At 60.5% G+C, this 20,138-nt stretch overlaps 1 protein-coding gene across 5 annotated transcripts in view; it reads right to left on the reverse strand.

The window, feature by feature from the left end:
- LOC144943636 (cadherin EGF LAG seven-pass G-type receptor 2-like) overlaps positions 1-19,002 on the reverse strand; it is a 123,920-nt gene extending 104,918 nt beyond the window's left edge. For all 5 annotated transcript variants that reach the window (XM_078871287.1, XM_078871286.1, XM_078871288.1 and 2 more), the window contains exons 1-2: positions 16,306-19,002; positions 11,583-12,801 (exon numbers count right to left, since the gene is read on the reverse strand). In XM_078871287.1, the coding sequence (XP_078727413.1) occupies positions 11,583-12,801; positions 16,306-18,624 (3,538 nt within the window). In that variant the 5' untranslated portion in view covers positions 18,625-19,002. The remainder of the gene's footprint in view (positions 1-11,582; positions 12,802-16,305) is intronic.
- Between the last annotated feature and the right edge of the window lie 1,136 nt (positions 19,003-20,138).

Raw genomic sequence — 20,138 nt, forward strand, 5'->3', positions numbered from 1 at the left:
CATCCTCGCTATCATCCTCACCACCATCATCCTCACTATCATCACCGTCACTATCATCCTCACCATCATCGTCACCATCCTCACTGTCATAATCCTCACCACCACCATCATCGTCACCATGATCGTCACTGTTATTGTCATCATCCTCATCATCGTCTCATTGCCATCAATCATCATCGCTGTCAAAAGGCTCACATCGTGAAAAAACACCGCTCATTCCATACCACGCCTGACGATGCCTCCAGCTCCCTCTGAGCTCAGAGGAGATGGATGCCTTGTTCACTTGCTCTCTCGCTCGCTCGCTCACTCGCTCACTCGCTCAATCACTCGCTCGCTCAATCACTCGCTCAAATCACTCGCTCGCTCAATCACTCGCTCGCTCGCTGTGGCATGGGGTGGCACGGGGTGGCATCAGTCCCGGGCTGTGCCGCCCTCTCCGTCACACCGCCTCCACGTCATACCTCCCCGTCACATCGTCACACCGCCCCCGTCACACCGCCCCCCGTCACACTGTCACACCTTCACACCTCCCCCTGTCACACCGCCTCCCGTCACACCGCCTCCCGTCACACCGCCTGCCGTCACACCGTCACACCGCCCCCGTCACACCGCCCCGCGTCACACTGTCACACCTTCACACCTCCCCCTGTCACACCGCCTCCCGTCACACCGCCTCCCGTCACACCGCCTCCCGTCACACCGCCTCCCGTCACACCGCCCCCCGTCACACCGTCACACCGCGTCCCGTCACACCGCCCCCCGTCACACCGCCCCCCGTCACACCGCCCCCCGTCACACCGTCACACCGCCTCCCGTCACACCGCCTCCCGTTACACCGTCACACCGCGTCCCGTCACACCGCCCCCCGTTACACCGTCACACCGCCCCCCGTCACACCGTCACACCGCCCCCGTCACACCGTCACACCGCCCCCCGTCACACCGTCACACTGCCCCCCGTCACACCGCCTCCCGTCACACCGCCCCCCGTCACACCGCCCCCCGTCACACTGTCACACCTTCACACCGAGCCCGTCACACCACCTCCCGTCACACCGCCCCCCGTCACACCGTCACAACGTCACACTGCTCCCGTCACACCGCCCCCCGTCACACTGTCACACCTTCACACCGACCCCGTCACACCACCTCCCGTCACACCGCCCCCCATCACACTGTCACACCTTCACACCGACCCCCGTCACACCGCGTCCCGTAAAACGGCAAGACGAGAGAACGACGTTCGCGTGGTCTGATGAGTGCAGTAACGGAACCGATCAGCCGGAGAGTAATCCCATTACTACTCGGGCAATCCCATTACTACTCGGGTAATGGGATCACAGCCAAGCTCCATTCGGGAGAGGGCACGGGGGTTTTTGGGTGACGAAGTCGTAGTGCAGCGGTGAGCGCTCTGCGCTAACGAACCCGGCGGCACGAGTTCGATTATTCGACCCGGTCTTGGCCTCCCCCTAGGTTGACTCAGCCTCAGATGAGTCCAGTTCCCCGGCGCCGTGCGTGAACGTCACCACTGGGGAGACAAAGGCGGCAGGGAGTGCTGTCCGGCCACCCTACATAGATGCTGCTCACTAACGGCACTTGCCCTCACAGTCTGTTAAAGCCCACACGGGGAATGTTTGTGTCGGCGCGTGCGTGTGCCAGCACGCCGTTACCACTTCATCTGTCCGTGGGGGGGGGGCAGGCGGGTGCACCTGTGTCGTTTAGGGGGGGGGTGGTGGCTCACATTCGCGTGTGGTTGACAGGGCTGTGTGGGTGTCGGGTACGTGCAGGCTGCGGGTGTTGGCTGTGGCGTGGGTGCTATGTGTGGTGGGCTGCAGTGGACTGTGTGTGATGTGGGTTTCGGGTGTGCTGTGATGTGTAAGATGCGGTGTATAGGATGCGGGGTGTAGAATGCAGTGTATAGGATGTTGTGTATAGGATGCGGTGTATAGGATGCGGTATATAGGATGTTGTGTATAGGATATGTTGTATGGGATGCAGTGTATAGGATGCGGTGTATAGGATGTTGTGTATAGGATGTGGTGTATAGGATGCTGTGTATAGGATGCGGTGTATAGGATGCGGGGTGTAGAATGCAGTGTATAGGATGTTGTGTATAGGATGCGGTGTATAGGATGCGGTATATAGGATGTTGTGTATAGGATATGTTGTATGGGATGCAGTGTATAGGATGCGGTGTATAGGATGTTGTGTATAGGATGTGGTGTATAGGATGCTGTGTATAGGATGCGGTGTATAGGATGCGGTGTATAGGATGCGGTGTATAGGATGCAGTGTATAGAGTGCGGTGTATAGGATGCTGTGTATAGGATGCGGTGTATAGGATGCGGTGTATAGGATGCTGTGTATAGGATGCGGTGTATAGGATGCGGTGTATAGGGTGCGGTGTATAGGATGCGGTGTATAGGATGCAGTGTATAGGGTGCGGTGTATAGGATGCAGTGTATAGGATGCGGTGTATAGGATGTTGTGTATAGGATGCGGTGTATAGGATGCTGTGTATAGGATGCGGTGTATAGGATGCGGTGTATAGGATGCAGTGTATAGGATGCGGTGTATAGGATGCGGTGTATAGGATGCAGTGTATAGGATGTTGTGTATAGGATGCGGTGTATAGGATGCTGTGTATAGGATGTTGTGTATAGGATGCGGTGTATAGGATGCTGTGTATAGGATGCGGTGTATAGGATGCGGTGTATAGGATGCAGTGTATAGGATGTTGTGTATAGGATGCGGTGTATAGGATGCGGTGTATAGGATGCGGTGTATAGGATGCGGTGTATAGGATGCGGTGTATAGGATGCTGTGTATAGGATGTTGTGTATAGAGTGCGGTGTATAGGGTCCAGGTATACCATTCAGGTACAGGGTACGGGTGTACGAGGCGTCTGCAGGAGGTCGTGGCTGAGGCGGAGATTCCACAAACGTGAGTCACGACTTCCACGAGCACCGGCAGAGTCGCCGAGTCGCTGAGTTCGCGGCAGGCCCCGCCACGTGGTCACCGCCACGAGCACTGCACAAAGGTCCCCCGTATGGCCTCTAACAGGCTGTTGGGGCAAGTGCCGTTAGCGAGCAGCACCTATGAAGGCAGGCACGGCGCACATGGGGTGGGTGGCCAACACCACGCCCGGCCGGCTTTGTCTCCCTAGTGGCGATGTTCATACACCACACCATTTGAGGCTGAGTCGACCTAGGGGAGGCGCAGGACCAGTTTAGATAATCGTCACTGATCGTAGCGTAGCTTGCTAACCGCTAAACTACAGTGGCACCACACACACTCCCTCACAAAGATAAAGATCCCCCGTATAGCCTTAACAGACTGTAGGGGCAAGTGCTGTTAGCGAGCACACACACTCCCTCACTCACACACACTCTCTCTCACACTCTCGCACCGCGCGTCCCTAACACCCACAGGCTTGAAAACTGAGCGGTCGCGGCCAGAGGATTAAGTGTCATTAGAGCCGCCGCGATCCCTCTCCGGGGGTGACGAGCCTCTCTCTCTCTCTCTACACGATACGGCCTTGGGCCCGTGCCAGGCCAGGTGTCTGGCTTGGTGCCGGGCTAGGTGCCTGATCGGTGCAAACCCAGCAAGGCTTAAGTCGGCGGCGCGAGTTCATCGTCGTTTTGTCCCCGCCGTCAACTCGTTCGTCGGCGACGGCGGTCCCAAAGGACTTCGGCCACGGTTCTCTCTCCAGCGAGCTGTTGGGGTCGTAACATCTGTATGTATGTTGAACATCTTTCGCACCGTACGTAGCCAACCGCGCACCTCGGAGTTTAATGCAACCGGTGCTGGGTCCCTCTCCGAGCAGAACGGTGGTCACACACCACAACCAGAAGCCTTCAATAAAACAGAACGCAGCAACTTCTGCTCATAATTCGAATATTTTTTTATATTAGGATATCTAACCTGGATAATCCGTCGAGATGGAACACTACATCTGCAAGGGGGTTCCCCAGGTGGCCAGCGACGCGGGCTTCTCCAATGGAACAAAAATAATAATTATCTGGTTTATCTATTAAAAACATCGTGCAAAATCCTTCCATTTTAAGCCAACGATACGGAGCGTAAGATCTCGTGCCAGGGGACGATGAAGCGGGGCAGCTTCGGGGGCAACAATGTGCGGCGCAGTGGGGCTCGGCACGGCGTCCAAAACGCGGCCGCATCTCACAGCGGCGTGGCCCTTGTGCCACTTTCCGCCCGGGAAAACCCTCCATGGCACCGTCCGTGCGCACGCAGGGACGTCCCGGGAAGAGAGGGGGGGGGATGAGGAGCGCTTATTCTTCCCGTCAGCCGACGTGAGCGATAATCCGAAGTTCCCGTGCCCTCCACGGGAAGGCCCAGGAAGGACCGGGCCCCTCTCAGGAGATAAATCAGGCGTAGGGTTTTGCTACCTCCGAGGTACGAAAAAAACGGGATGCACCGCTTGTCACCTCAAAGTGAGGACAACGATCCTGGGGGAGAACCAGGATGGGCGGCAACCCTCACGGGGCAGCGCGACGCGGACTCCATCCGAGCGCCGCCGCGACCTCACGGCTGCCGCTGTGACAAGGAGGTGGAATCCACGCCACGATTCAGGGGATCTCATGCTGGGGCGCGACCAACGACGCGGCATCGGCAGCGGTCGTTCGGGCCGGGAGTGCGTGGCGCGCCCATTCGGCCGGGCGCCCCGGCCACGCCTGGATTAACGGACACAATGTGAAGTGGGGGTGGGGGCCTTCGCTCGGGGGACAGGCCCAGGATAGAACCCAGATCCGAGCCGCCACCTCAAGGACTCTCCCCCGCGTCCCATGGGTCCCCAGAGGTCCCCCTGCGCCTCCTCACATTCTCACATTCCCCACCGTGCGGGGGCCCCCGCTGCTCCAACCGTCCGGGCCCCAGTGGCCTCGACAGGCCCAGGTGTCCGCCAGGATGCGCGGTGCGGGGGGACGAGAGCCAGATCCCACGGACACGCGCTCGCCCACGCGTCGTGGGAAATATGTCCTTGATTAGCGCGGGGGCGGTGCCCCCCCCCCACCGCCCACACACCACTCCCCGCTCCACCACGGCCATACCTCACTCGGTACGAGCAGCCTCTGCCGTTGTCCGCATTTTATTGCTGACAAGGCCTGAGTTAGTAGCCGAGCGAGAGGGACTCCACTGCACGGTAAATCTGGGGCTGGACACCTCCCCTCCCTCGTACAACTCCCCTACTACGCCTCCTCCCCCGAGACAGAGCTCCAGCCACCCGTGACTGTGCAGGTCGCCACCACTCAGCCTCCACGCCGCTCTGACCGCTCACAGCCATGTGGGGAAACGGGGGGGCAGTGGGAGGCGCCTGCCGCATGAATTTTGCACAACGGGGGGACAAAGCCATGCTGTGCTGTGCCCCCTCAACACACACCATGGCCACTACACCTGGGTCCTCTTTGCCATTCAACTTGGGTCTCCTTGACCACTCAACCTGAGTTCCCTTGGTCACTCAACCTGGATCCCCTTGGCCACTCAACCTGGGTCCCTTGACCACTCAAACTGGGTCCTCTTGGTCACTCAACCTGGGTCACCTTGACCACTCAAACTGGGTCCCCTCAACCCCGGTGGCGGCGGCGTTGCTGGAAAACATGAAGGAAGGCCGTGGCGGCAGCAAAAGACGGGAGTGGCACTGAAGGGGGCAGCAGTAATGGGGCAGCAAGTGATGGGAGGGCAGCGGGTGGTGAAGGGGCATCCATTCCCACGCCGGGCCCGCCCCTGGAAGTTTTCGGCGAGTGGTTTCTCATGAACGGCCATCGGTGCCAGGGTGGGGCGGTGAGGGAGGGTGGGAGGGAAGGGGGCTGGGAGGACGGCGTGGGGAGGGGGGGTGAGGCAGGAGGGTCGGCTGGGTGAGAGTCCGTTTCTCTCCTAATCTCCATAACAAAGTGGCGACTTTCAAAACGGCGGCGGTGGCAGCGGTGGCCAATCGTGTCGGGAAAGGAGAGAGAGAGAAAGACGCGAAGTGGCCTTGGCGCGACTGTGGGAGCAGCGGCAGCCTCCACGTTCTCTGATCGTCCGTGAGCCAAGTGCGAACATTTCACTGTTACACGAATTATACCTGGTGCTGCTGCTGCTGCGGCAGTGGCACACAAGCACAACCAACAACAACAACTCAACATGTTCCTTGTCAATAACAATGCTCTTTGTGCGTGGCCTTAAAAAACAACAGACATTAGGCGACGTTTCGGGCAATGGCCCTTCTTCTTCATAGCGCACAAATAGAGGGGCCAAACGAGAGACGGATTGGACCGTAAGAGTTGGAGACCGCATTTGTTTACACCATCGGGGAGCCCTGATGATGTGAATCACATTTTGACAAATGTTGTCTGAAGACCCCAGTTTTTGTTTAAAAATCGACAGATAAGATATTTACGAGACATTTCACTGCCGGTGCCACCTTACGTGGTTTCACTTCAGCGGTGTCCAATTGCTCTACGTGGCCAATCGTAGTGAATCACGTGGTACCCTCTGGAAATGAGCGTGGGGGCATCGAGTAGACGAGTCTCATTGGGGGTGCAGATGGACCGGCGTGACGACGATGGCCATGCCACCGTAGCTGGGAGCAGTTTTTGGCCAGTGCGTGTGTGTGTCGTGTTTATATTGGGCGTGTTGGTGTGTGTGTATAGTCTGTTAAGGCTATAGGGGGATCTTTGTCTTTGTGTATATAGGGGAGCGGTCGTGTAGCGTTTAGCACGCTGCGCTACGAACCCGGCGACCCAAGTTTGATTACACCACCAGTGACGATTATCTGAACCGGTCTAGGGCCTCCCCAAGGTCGATTCAGCCACAATGAGTACCTGGCGCGGTGTGTAAACATCGCCACTCGGAAAACAAAGACGGCCGGGCCTGGTGCTGGCCACCCACCACCTCGTGTGCCGTGTTGGCCTTCACAAGTACTCGCTAACAGCACTTGGCCCAAGAGTCCGTTAAGGCTATAGGGGGGACCTTTGTCTTTGTGTGTGCGTATGGTAATGAGCACTGTGGGTTGAACAACACATAAAGAACCTGGCGACCTGGGTTAAATTCCTGGTCACGGCTAATATGAGGGAGAGTGCTGTGTGTGAGTGCGGTTTAGTGAGTGTGGTCTGTGGTGCGGTGTGGCTGAGTGGCTGAGTGAGTGCGGAGTGGGGAGTGGGGAGAGTGGCTGAGTGAGTGCGGAGTGGGGAGAGTGGCTGAGTGAGTATGGTGTGGGGAGTGGGGCTGAGTGAGTGCGGTGTGGGGAGTGGGGAGAGTGGCTGAGTGAGTGCGGTGTGGGGAGTGGGGAGAGTGGCTGAGTGAGTGCGGTGTGGGGAGTGGGGAGAGTGGCTGAGTGAGTGCGGTGTGGGGAGTGGGGAGAGTGGCTGAGTGAGTGGGGAGAGTGGCTGAGTGAGTATGGTGTGGGGAGTGGGGCTGAGTGAGTGCGGTGTGGGGAGTGTGGAGAGTGGCTGAGTGAGTGGGGAGAGTGGCTGAGTGAGTGCGGTGTGGGGAGTGGGGAGAGTGGCTGAGTGAGTGGGGAGAGTGGCTGAGTGAGTATGGTGTGGGGAGTGGGGCTGAGTGAGTGCGGTGTGGGGAGTGGGGAGAGTGGCTGAGTGAGTGCGGTGTGGGGAGTGGGGAGAGTGGCTGAGTGAGTGCGGTGTGGGGAGTGGGGAGAGTGGCTGAGTGAGTGGGGAGAGTGGCTGAGTGAGTATGGTGTGGGGAGTGGGGCTGAGTGAGTGCGGTGTGGGGAGTGTGGAGAGTGGCTGAGTGAGTGGGGAGAGTGGCTGAGTGAGTGCGGTGTGGGGAGTGGGGAGAGTGGCTGAGTGAGTGGGGAGAGTGGCTGAGTGAGTATGGTGTGGGGAGTGGGGCTGAGTGAGTGCGGTGTGGGGAGTGGGGAGAGTGGCTGAGTGAGTGGGGAGTGGGGAGAGTGGCTGAGTGAGTATGGTGTGGGGAGTGGGGCTGAGTGAGTGCGGTGTGGGGAGTGGGGAGAGTGGCTGAGTGAGTGCGGTGTGGGGAGTGGGGAGAGTGGCTGAGTGAGTGCGGTGTGGGGAGTGGGGAGAGTGGCTGAGTGAGTGGGGAGAGTGGCTGAGTGAGTATGGTGTGGGGAGTGGGGCTGAGTGAGTGCGGTGTGGGGAGTGTGGAGAGTGGCTGAGTGAGTGGGGAGAGTGGCTGAGTGAGTGCGGTGTGGGGAGTGGGGAGAGTGGCTGAGTGAGTGGGGAGAGTGGCTGAGTGAGTGTGGTGTGGGGAGTGGGGAGAGTGGCTGAGTGAGTGGGGAGAGTGGCTGAGTGAGTATGGTGTGGGGAGTGTGGCTGAGTGAGTGCGGTGTGGGGAGTGGGGAGAGTGGCTGAGTGAGTATGGTGTGGGGAGTGGGGCTGAGTGAGTGCGGTGTGGGGAGTGGGGAGAGTGGCTGAGTGAGTGCGGTGTGGGGAGTGGGGAGAGTGGCTGAGTGAGTGGGGAGAGTGGCTGAGTGAGTGTGGTGTGGGGAGTGGGGAGAGTGGCTGAGTGAGTGGGGAGAGTGGCTGAGTGAGTATGGTGTGGGGAGTGTGGCTGAGTGAGTGCGGTGTGGGGAGTGGGGAGAGTGGCTGAGTGAGTATGGTGTGGGGAGTGGGGCTGAGTGAGTGCGGTGTGGGGAGTGGGGAGTGGGGCTGAGTGAGTGCGGTGTGGGGAGTGTGGAGAGTGGCTGAGTGCGTGGGGAGTGGGGAGAGTGGCTGAGTGAGTGCGGTGTGGGGAGTGGGGAGAGTGGCTGAGTGCGTGGGGAGTGGGGAGAGTGGCTGAGTGAGTGCGGTGTGGGGAGTGGGGAGAGTGGCTGAGTGCGTGGGGAGTGGGGAGAGTGGCTGAGTGAGTGCGGTGTGGGGAGTGGGGCTGAGTGAGTGCGGTGTGGGGAGTGTGGAGGCCGCTCCCTGCCCGGGAGAGACGGAGCAATGGCGATGATGTTATCAGCGCGTGTTTACACAGCGCCCGCCACTAAAGGAGGTCATTATCGGGGTCATGAGGTCACGGGGTCAGCACTTATTCTCCGCCTCCTGCTGCACCCCACGAACAGGTGAAGCAGTGAGGAGTGCAGCAGTGAGGGGTGAGGCAGTGAGGGGTGAGGCAGTGAGGGGTGAAGTGGCCAGATTTGCACTGAACACAGAACGCTGTCAGAGGAGCGCATCTCCCCCTCTCCCTCCCTGCTCCCACTCACTCCACCGTCTCCGCTTTCTGCTCCGAAACCCCCGGCGGCCCCGGCGTCCCCACTCTGTAATCTTCTCCCGGTAAACACCCAGGAACACCCCAATAAACAAGTGAAAAGCCCCTTCAGCTGTCCGGCGCGGGACCGGCGAGACGCGGGGACGAACGACAACGGGAGCCGCGAACTCGTGACCCCCTCGGACCCGCTCACGCCCGCTCGACCTCACTGGGCAACCTCGACCCAGGTCGCTCACCGGGCAACCTCGACCCAGGTCGCTCACCGGGGACCTCTCGACCCAGATCGCTCACCCCGCCCGCACCCCTCGATCCAGATCGCTCACCAGGGACCCGCCTCTCGCGCCATGCGCGTAATTGCGCCGTGTCTTCCTGAGTTCGCGTCTCCAGAACAAACACGATTAATCCCCGGCACGTGGGGGCCGGGCGGGTCCCTGGGGAGGACCCCGCACGCGGACCTCCGACACGCGGAACCCCTGCGAGGGGGTGTGCGTGGGGGGATAAGGCGAGGGGGGGGGCACGGTCCTGAAGACAGACCCCCGAGACCCCGAGACACGGGGACCCCACAGCCCCCTCCTCCCCCCGCACCATCATCACCTGCAGCCCCACCACCACGGCGACCCCCAGCTCCGGGCATCGATTGGCAACACCGCTCACAGCGCGAGCCGCAGCACCAGCGGCACAACAACGACACAACAACGACGCAACAACGACACAACATCGGCACAACATCGACACAACAACGACACACAGCGCGGACGGGACGACGGGACAGCGGTCGAGGCAACAGCAGGGGCCAGAGTTGCGAGATGAGGCCATCGTTGTTAATGCTCATGTTGGGTCTAGCGTTAGCGCTACTGTTAGGGACAGTGTTAGTGTTAGGGCGAGTGTTAGTGTTAGGGGCCGTCCATAAATGACGTTACGCGATTTTGGACGATTTTTGACCCCCCCCCCTCGTCACACGGCGTCACAAAGCTCTTCCCCCCCCAATACCATATTTGCATTTTGAAAATAAAACATGCTTCAAATCGCTTTAAACTAGTGTCATTGTAGTGCGTATTTAATGTGGCGCTGCACTCTGACGTTGTAGGAGTGTTGTTATAACAAAGAGTGTTGTAATAACAATTCTATATTTATTCAAATTTGCGCATTTTGATGTGACGTCACATTTCTCAACCCCCCCCCCCTCGTCACACATCGTCACAAATGTCTGACCCCCCCCCCCCTAGGTGCGTGACGTCATTTATGGACGGCCCCTTAGGGATAGTGTTAGGGCTAGTGTTAGTATTAGGGGCGAAAGTTAGGGCCTAGGGTCCCCTTGTTAAGGGATGGGATAGAGTTGAGGGCTAGGGTTCAGGATATCATTAGGGTCAGGGTTGGAGTTTAGGGTTAAGGTCCGGGGTATGGCCAGAGTTATGGCTAAGTGTGAGGCTTGGGGTCAGTGCTAGGGCCTTGCGTCCAGGCTGAGGGCTTCGTGATGGGGTCAAGATCAATGCGGCTCTTCTCTTCCGCAACGCAGACCCCGCGGTCATCCCGTGTCACATCTCTTAGCCCTCACCACGCACCCTCTCCTCACACCCAACCCACACACTCTCACCACGCACCCTCTCCTCACACCCAACCCACACACTCTCACCACGCACCCTCTCCTCACACCCAAACCATACACCCTCACCACGACAGACTGTTGGGGCAAGTGCTGTTAGGGAACACCCACGAAGGTCGGCACAGCGCACGAGGGGACGGGTGTCCAATACGACCTTCACCACACACACAGACACTTGCCACACACACCACACACACTCACCACACACACAGACACTCGCCACACACACCACACACACTCACCCCACACAAACTCACACCACACACACTCACCCCACACAAACTCCCACCACACACACACCCTCACCACACACACCACACACACTCACCCCACACAAACTCACACCACACACACACCCTCACCACACACACCACACACACACACACACCACACACCCTCACCACACGCACACAAACTCACCCCACACAAACTCACCCCACACAAACCCTCACCACACACACACCCTCACCACACACACAACACACACTCACCCCACACAAACTCACACCACACACACACCCTCACCACACACACACCACACACACTCACACCACACACACACCACACACACACACCCTCACCACACACCACACACACTCACCCCACACACACACCCTAACCACACACACCACACACACTCACACCACACACACACTCCACACACACTCTCACCACACACACCACACAAACTCACCCCACACAAACTCACCCCACACAAACTCACCCCACACAAACCCACACACACACACCCTAACCACACACCCCACACAAACCCTCACCACACACACACACCAGGCTCGCCCGCGCCTCACCTGTGACGCTGACGCGCATGACGGCCACGAGGCGCCGGTTGTTGTCGAGCTTGCTGCTCAGGCGCAGTTCGCCCGTCGAGCGGTTCAGCACCAGGAGGTTGAACTCGTTGCCCCGCTCGAAGGCGTAGGTGAGGCGGTCGGACACGTCGGGGTCGTGCGCGGGCACGCGGCCGATCACGCCCACGGGGAAGCTGTTGGATTTGTTGGTCACGTAGTTGTTGAAGAGGATCTCGAAGTTGCTGAGGCTGGGGCTGTTGTCGTTCTGGTCCTCCACGTGGATGCGCACGGTGGCGCGGCTCACGAGCGGCGCCGACGTCGCCTGCACCACGATCACGAACTCGGAGCGCGCCTCGTAGTCGAGGTCGGTGAGCACCGTGAGCTCGCCGGAGAAGATGTCCAGCTGGAAGACCTCGGGGATGTTGCCCTCGATGATCTGGTACATGACCTGCGCGTTGGGGCCCTCGTCGGGGTCGCGCGCCGTCACGTGCCCCACCACGGAGCCCACGGGGCTGTTCTCCTTCACGTAGATGGGGATCTCGTCGAGCTCGAAGATGGGCGGGTTGTCGTTGACGTCCAGCACCGTCACGACCACGTCCACGGCCGTCCTGAGCGGCGGCGAGCCACGGTCGACGGCGAAGGCGCGCAGGTTGTACACGGCGACGTTCTCGCGGTCGAGACGGCGCACGGTGCGCACGAGGCCCGACGTCGACTCGACGGTGAAGTCGCCGTCGCCGTCCTCGCCGCCCTGGAACGTGTACTGCACGCGGCCGTTGAGGCCCGAGTCGCGGTCCGTGGCCGACACGGTGAGCACGCTGGAGAAGGGCGGCGCGTCCTCCAGCACCGAGCCCCGGTAGTGGTCGCGCAGGAACTTGGGCGCGTTGTCGTTGACGTCGCTCACCATGATCTCCACGTAGGTGGTGTCGGACTTCTGCGGGATGCCGTTGTCCTTGGCGGTGATGGCGAGCGTGTAGGTGGGGCGGTCTTCGTAGTCGAGCTCCACCAGCGTGGTGATGGCCCCGCTGTTGGGCTCGATGCGGAACTGCGGGACGTTGTCCTCCATGAAGTAGGTGATGCGCGCGTTCTCGCCCATGTCCTCGTCCGTGGCGCTGATGACCACCACGGTGCTGCCGACGGGGCGGTCCTCGTGCACGCTCACCGAGTAGTGCGAGCTCTGGAACACGGGCCGGTGCGTGTTCGCGTCCGTGATGTTCACGAACACCTGCAACGCACGGCACGCACGCGCGTTCGACACGCGCGCGTGTGCACAGCGCGGGAAAGGAAGGGTGGGTCAGGCAACCTGGAGGCTTGTGACAGGTGGCGCACGTGCGCAAAGGTGGAGTTTGGAGGGCGGGGTAAGCAACTCGGAGGTCGGGACTAGGAGGTTGTGATGGGTGGGACGCGTGCGCAAAGGTGGAGGAGGGGGATGGCGGAAAGAACTTGGAGGTGAGGAACAAGAGGAGGTGGTTGCGGTTGTCCTTCCCCCGCACCTCCGTATGGTGCGAAAGAAGTTCCACATACAGTACATACACGCTGCTCCGTTATCAGGTTTCTTAAATCCGCCCCTCCCCCACATCTCCCCCCACCCACGGCACTTCTGCCCAGCCAGCAGTATAGATTCGTAGACTGCACCACTAGTGAGTGGGGCCGGCAGCTTGCGTGCCGTGGGGTAAAGTGTGGGCACTCCCAACTCTTCCCAAGACGCCTGGGCAACCTACACGAAGGAGGCCAAAGTTCCCCCTCTGAAGGTGGGGGGACGGAGGGGGGACGGAGGGGGGTGGGGGCTCTCTGGAGATCCCCAGCATTGGCGGGAGCGGTGGCGGGAGCAGCGGGTAATTGCAGAGCTGCGCCTTCGTCCCCTGCACAGCCCCGCCCCCCTAGTCGTTGTCACTGTGCGGTAGTGGACTAACACTGACGGGAGTGAAAGGCTTCTCCGGGCCGTGTCGGTTTCGAGGGGTTTCCCCTTTGATCATTACATCACCACGCTGGCCATTGCAGTTTTGGCGAAGTGGGGGACGGTGGTGGTGGGGGGGTGGTGCAGCAGCAGCAACAGCAGCAACAACATCAGCAACAGCAGCAGCAACAGCAGCAGCAGCAACAGCAGCAGCAACAGCAACAACAGCAGCAACAGCAGCAGCAACAGCAGCAGCAGCAACAGCAGCAGCAACAGCAACAACAGCAGCAACAACAGCAGCAGCAGCGTCACTGTGGACCGTCTCGTAAATCTCTGTAGTCTGCGCTCCTTCAACTAAGCAGCAGCAAGAGGAGAGAGAGATGCTTCTCTCTCTCTCCTCTTGAAGCCCTCTCGTCGTGACCAGCAGACCTCGACATGGGCGTGTGTGTGGCTCCTGAACCATATTGCCGCCGCCGCTGCTGCTGCTGCCATCACGAGCAAGGAGTCTCCAACACCTCGAACACCTCCTTCACCACCTCCACCATTAACCTCCACCATTACCTCCACCATTACCTCCACGACAACCACCACCACCACGTCCACCACCACCACCTCCTCTTCTATGACCACCTCCTCGCGCAGGTGACGAATTCCACTCCACGTGTTTAGTCCGATTGCCCCAAAGAAAGCTCAAGACTTTTGTTTTTCAGGAGGGTCCCACCCAAGTTTCGGTATTCTCGCCCGAACCTGGTGACACTTGAACCGTGGAGACCCACGGATTAAAGGCCCCGATGCTCTACCAACTGTAGCACAATATTCGGCCACCAAGTCTCCAGACAACCCTTCCGTGGATGGCCCTGCGTCTCCTTTGGGATGTTTGACCAATGGCACTGAGTGCGCGTGCGGGCGTGGGCTTCGTGAGAGATTAGGGGGGGAGAGGGCAACTGGACAGAACCCGGAGAGCGGCGGGTGAAACTCACAAGCGCCGCACAGATGAATTCAACAATGCACCACGGAGCTCAGGGCTGCGTCAACCGACGCGGTGCCAGGTGGGTTTGTCTCCCATCCCAAAGAGCCGAATGGCTCACAGGGTTATTCAAAATAAATGCGACTGAAAACTGAAAATAAATACATGAATCCGAGTGCTGTAGAGAAATTACCAGGGTTCAAACTTAATTTGGAGCTTTCGTGACTGCAGGAATTACTCTTTGGTTCTTTCGGTAAAGTCACGTATAAAGATAAAATAATAAATTAAATACTAGCATACGACGTTTCTATTGCAACACAAGCAATCGTCATGAGGTATAAATGAAATAGAAACACAAATCTAGTATACTTAGAAATCTAATGTAATACAACAGAGAGTCGGATAACATAACAGTCAACACCCTACCTGGTTGAGCACGTTCTTCCTGAGAATGCTAAATTTGAGAGAGAGATTAAACAATAGGGTGTTCACTGTTATGTTATCCGACTCTCTGTTGTATTACATTACATTTCTAAGTATACTAGATTTGTGTTTCTATTTCATGTATACCTGATGACGATTGCTTGTGTTGCAATCGAAACGTCGTATGCTAGTATTTAATTTATTATTTTATCTGTATACGTGACTTTACCGAAAAAAACAAAGAGTAACTAACCAGGGCTCAAACTCGCTCAGCAAATGCCGGCGGTGGGTACACTCCGGGCACACGAGGTGCCCTCCCGCTCACCGAGGTTGGACGGCTCAACGTCTCCCCCGTCGAGGAGCCCACACATCCCGTCTCGCCATGAGCAGGGCGAGGCGGGCCAGGCTACTACTGTAAGCAACCTGGGACGGTTCGGCATGCACCGGTGGTGGCAGGAGAGCGATTCGATGGATGGGCCGCTGGTACTCGTGTGGACAATACGAGCAGCTCGTCGTCACAGCTCATCTCGCATCTACACTGCGTCTATTCACGCGCTATGAAGAAGGGCCGTTGCCCGAAACGTCGCCTATCTTACATCATTAACAAAAGTTCTTGGGCACCGCTGACAACGGCAGCAGACGCAGCAGCAGCAGCGTCGTGAAATCATCTCACACTCGACACTACAATACTTACTATACTACAATACTTACTATACTACAATACTTACTATACTACAGTACTTTATTGTCTTGCTTTCTTTATAAGGTACAACTGTTCAACAGCCTCCTGCGAGGTGTGTTTCGCCCTGGTCGCTATTTTCTCCTTTTGCTAAACTCGGTGCTTATCTTATATTGCTGTTGTGGTTTCGACGACCCGGATGACTCGCAAACGAGACTCATCCCTCGCCGCTTGCCTTCTCACGCTGGTTACATGAATCGCACTCGAAACCTGCTGCATGAACGTGCTACTGCTAGTCGCCTATTGATTTGGGTGTTTTCAGAATTGCTTAATCTCCTGCCATCATAGCTGCTTGCGTTTTGACCTTTATCACCGCCGGTGGGAATGGGCCGTGGCAGGAAAGCGCTGTTGAAGACGAGCAGGTTGTGATGGGTGGGACACGTGTTCAGGGTGGAGGATAGGGTGAAGCAATTTTGAGGTTGGGAATCGGAGGATGAGGTCGTGATGACGGGACACGGTGCGCAAGGTGGAGGAGGGTAGGTGCCAGAGACGGACATTGGAGCGGCATCCAGAGGTCGATAATCCACAGGGGAAAAAAACCCTAAAGGTGGTGGTGGTGATGACGATGAGACTGCAAGAAGAGCGGTCACTGAAAGCCTCGAGCGATGGCGCGCGGTGGCGTTGAACCTCGCGACCTCACGACCCCCAAACGACGAACGAAGCAACCGGCGCGTCCCACTGCTCGCTCGCTCGCTCCGCTCACCTGCGCCGTGTCGGCGAGCGTGCCGTCCGACGCGGTGATGGTGAGCACGTATCTCCGCTCCTGCTTGTAGTCGAGCGGCAGCGCCACGGTGACGAGGCCGCCTCCGCTCTGGCTCGTCATGGCGAACCGGCTGCGCGTATTGCCGCTCGAGATCTGGTATGAGATGACGCTGTTGCTGTCGCGGTCGGTGGCCGTGACGGTGAGCACGCTGGTGCTCACGGCCGCGTCCTCGTTGAGGCGCACGTGGTATGTCTTGTGCGTGAACTCGGGCTTGTTGTCGTTCACGTCAATTACCGTGATGCTCACGCTGGCCGAGGCGCTGAGGCTGGGCGAGCCGTGGTCGCGCGCCTCCACCGTGAACTCGTAGCGGTCCACGGCCTCGCGGTCCAGCTCCGAGGCGACGGTGATCCAGCCGGTGCCGTTGTTGATGGCGAAGGGGAAGGCGGCGGGCAGGTTCGAGAGGCTGTAGGTGAGGCGCGAGTTCTCGCCCGCGTCGGCGTCCACGGCCTGGATGTGCAGCACCGAGTGGCCGAGAGCCGCGTTCTCGAGCACCGACGTCTGGAATGGCGTGCTCAGGAAGATGGGCGCGTTGTCGTTCACGTCCACCACGTGCACGGTCACGATGCCCGAGTTGTTGGAGAGCGTGGGCCGCCCGCTGTCCTGGGCGCGCACCCACAGCGTGTACTCGCGCTCCACCTCGTAGTCGAGCGTCGAAATGACCTCCACCACGCCGCTGATGGCGTCCATGGAGAAGTGGCCGCGGCTGTTGCCGCTGATGATGCTGAACTGCACCTGCGCGTTGTTGTCCTTGTCCGCGTCCGTCGCCGCCACCGCGAGCACCGAGCTGTGCGGCCTCACGTCCTCGCGCACCTCCGCCGAGTAGCGCTTCTCGCCGAACTGCGGGTAGTTGTCGTTCTCGTCCAGCACGCCGATCACCACGGTGACCGTGGCGCTGCGCGGGCCCGGGTCCTTGCCCTGGTCGTTGGCCTCCACCACGAGCGTGTAGCGCTCCTCGCGCTCGCGGTCCACCACGCCCTTGGTCGTGAGCATGCCCGAGCGCGTGTCCATCTCGAACACGCTCTGGTCGCCGCGCACGATGCGGTAGAGGATGTTTGCGTTGTCCGCCGAGTCGCCGTCCGTGGCGCGCAGCTGCAGCACCGGGTAGCCCTCCTCCACATTCTCGCGGATCGTGTCGCGGTAGACGCTCTGCTCGAACACGGGCGCGTGGTCGTTCATGTCGGCCACGCGCACCGTGAGCACGCACGTTGCCGTGCGTCGCGGCGAGCCCCAGTCGGCCGCCGTCACGCGGAACTGGTGCTGCGCCATGCTCTCGCGGTCCAGGGCGCGCGTCGTCACCACGGCGCCCGTGGCGTTGTCGATGGAGAAGAGGTCCCCCGACCGGCTGTCCACCAGCGCCGTCATCGAGTACTCCAAGCGGCCCGCGTCGCCCTCGTCCGGGTCCTTGGCCGCCAGCGTCACCACCGCGGTGCCCGGCGGCTGGTTCTCGGCCATCACCACGTCGTACGAACTCCGCGGGAAGCGCGGGTAGCTGTTGGCCGCCCGGGCGCGCCTCCTCCGCCGCCTCCTCCGCCGCAGAGGAGGCGGCGGCGCCGGCCGCTCCGGCTCGGCCTCGCCGTCCCCGCCGGCGCCGGGAGACGGCGCGGCCACGCGCAGGGAGAGCAGCACGGGGAGGCGGCGCAGCGCCCCGCCGCGGGAGCCGGGGCCCGACTCCGGGGAAGCCAGGGACCCCGGGACCGCGGGGGGCCCCGGGCAGAGCGCGTGAAGCAGGATCCGCGCGGTCCCGCGGCACAGGGCGCGGCGCGCGAACACGGCCCCCCTAGCCGCGTCCACGGCGAGGCGCGAGTCCCCGGACACGCGCCTCGCCTCGCAGGGGGGCCCCTCGGACGGCGAGCCAGGGGGGGGCTCCCCCTGCGGCGAGTAGGGGGCGGCCCTCAGGCTCAGCAAGCGGCGGCCCCGCGCCACGCAGGGCGGCGCGGACGCGCGCACGACTAAGGGGACCGTCCCGAGGGAGCCGGGGTGCGCGAGGGGGGTCCTCGCTTGCGCGCAGCCGCGGCCGTGCGGGCGCGCGGTGCGGTTGGCGGCGCCGGGGGGGGCAGTCCTCGGGGGCAGCAGGGCGCGCACGTAAACGAGCAGGGGGGCACCGTCGGGCGGCAGGGCGCAGCGCGGCGCCATCGCCTCCTTCCCGCTGGCCGCGTCGCGCCAGCCCGGCCCCGGGGAGGATGAGGAGGAGGAGGCTAACAAAGAGAGCGGAGCGCAGAGCGAGAGCGCCAGAGTCCAGGCGAGAACCAGAGCATCCATGTCTGCGGGGGCGAGGTGGCCGCTAGCGCCGCACGGATCCCTCCTGCACCTCCACGTCCGCCTCCATCGCTACCGCCCCCCGCTGCTCGCCATGGCAGCGAGCGCAGCAGCAGCAGCGCGGGGGGAGCGCGGGGGGAGCGCGGTCACCCGGCGGCGTCTCCTCTCGTTCCTCTCTCTCCTCCTCGTTCCCTCCTCGTCCTTCTACTCGCGTCCTTCGTCGTTCTCTCTCGCGCCCTGTCCCTCGTATCGTCTCTCCCTCTCGCCTGCCTCTCTCCTCCCTCTCCCCTCCCCTCCTCTCTCTCTCTCCCTCTCTCTGTTCTCTCGCCGCGGATCTCTCCGCTCCGCTCCTGCCGCTCTTCTCCACGCAAAATGGCAAAGCGCGTGCGAGGCGGGGGGGAGCCCCTCCCCCCTCCTCCTGCTCGCGCCCCTTCCCCCTCCTCCTGCTCGCGCCCCTCCCCCCTCCTTGCGCCCCTCCCCCTACTCGCCCCCCCCGCCCCCCGCAGTATTAGCATAAACAATGCGGAGAGGGTGTGGGGGTGTGAGATGGGGTGGTGGTGTACGGTGGGTGTGGGGGGTGTTGTAGGGTGGGTGGTGGTGTAGGGTGAGTGGTGGTGTAGGGTGAGTGGTGTATGGTGGGTGTGGGTGGATGGTGTAGGGTGGGCTGGGTGGTGGTGTAGGGTGGGTGTGGATGGTGGTGTAGGGTGGGTGTGGGTGGTGGTGTAGGGTGAGGGTGGTGGTGTAGGGTTAGTGGTGGTGTATGGTGGGTGTGGGTGGATGGTGTAGGGTGGGCTGGGTGGTGGTGTAGGGTGGGTGGTGGTGTAGGGTGGGTGTGGGTGGTGGTGTAGGGTGAGGGTGGTGGTGTAGGGTTAGTGGTGGTGTATGGTGGGTGTGGGTGGATGGTGTAGGGTGGGCTGGGTGGTGGTGTAGGGTGGGTGTGGGTGGTGGTGTAGGGTGGGTGTGGGTGGTGGTGTAGGGTGGGTGTGGGTGGTGGTGTAGGGTGGGCTGGGTGGTGGTGTAGGGTGGGTGTGGGTGGTGGTGTAGGGTGGGTGTGGGTGGTGGTGTAGGGTGGGTGTGGGTGGTGGTGTAGGGTGGTGGGTGGTGGTGTAGGGTTTGGGTGGTGGTGTAGGGTGTGGGTGGTGTAACGTTGTGGGAGGATTGGGTTGTGGGGGGTAGAGGTGTTGAGGGTGGGGGTTGTCATGGGTTGTGTGGTGATGGGGTGTGGGGGTGTGTGTGAGATTGTCCGCTGTGGGGTGGAGCGGTGGCATCGGCTGCGCTGCGAACCCGACGACCCGAATTCGATTCCCGCTCACGGCCCACACCGGCGACAATTGTCTGAACCGGTCCTGGGCCTCCCCTAGGTCGACTCAGCCTCAAACGAGTACCTGGTGCGGTGTGTGGTTAAACATCGCCACTCGGGAGACAAAGGCGGTCGGGCGTGGTGCTTGCCACCCATCCCCTCGTGCTAACAGCACTTGCCCCAAACAGTCTGCTGTGCCTGTCCGGGGGAGCTTTGT

This window comes from Lampetra fluviatilis, chromosome 32 (genome assembly GCF_964198595.1).
Source record: "Lampetra fluviatilis chromosome 32, kcLamFluv1.1, whole genome shotgun sequence".
NCBI lineage: Eukaryota > Metazoa > Chordata > Hyperoartia > Petromyzontiformes > Petromyzontidae > Lampetra > Lampetra fluviatilis.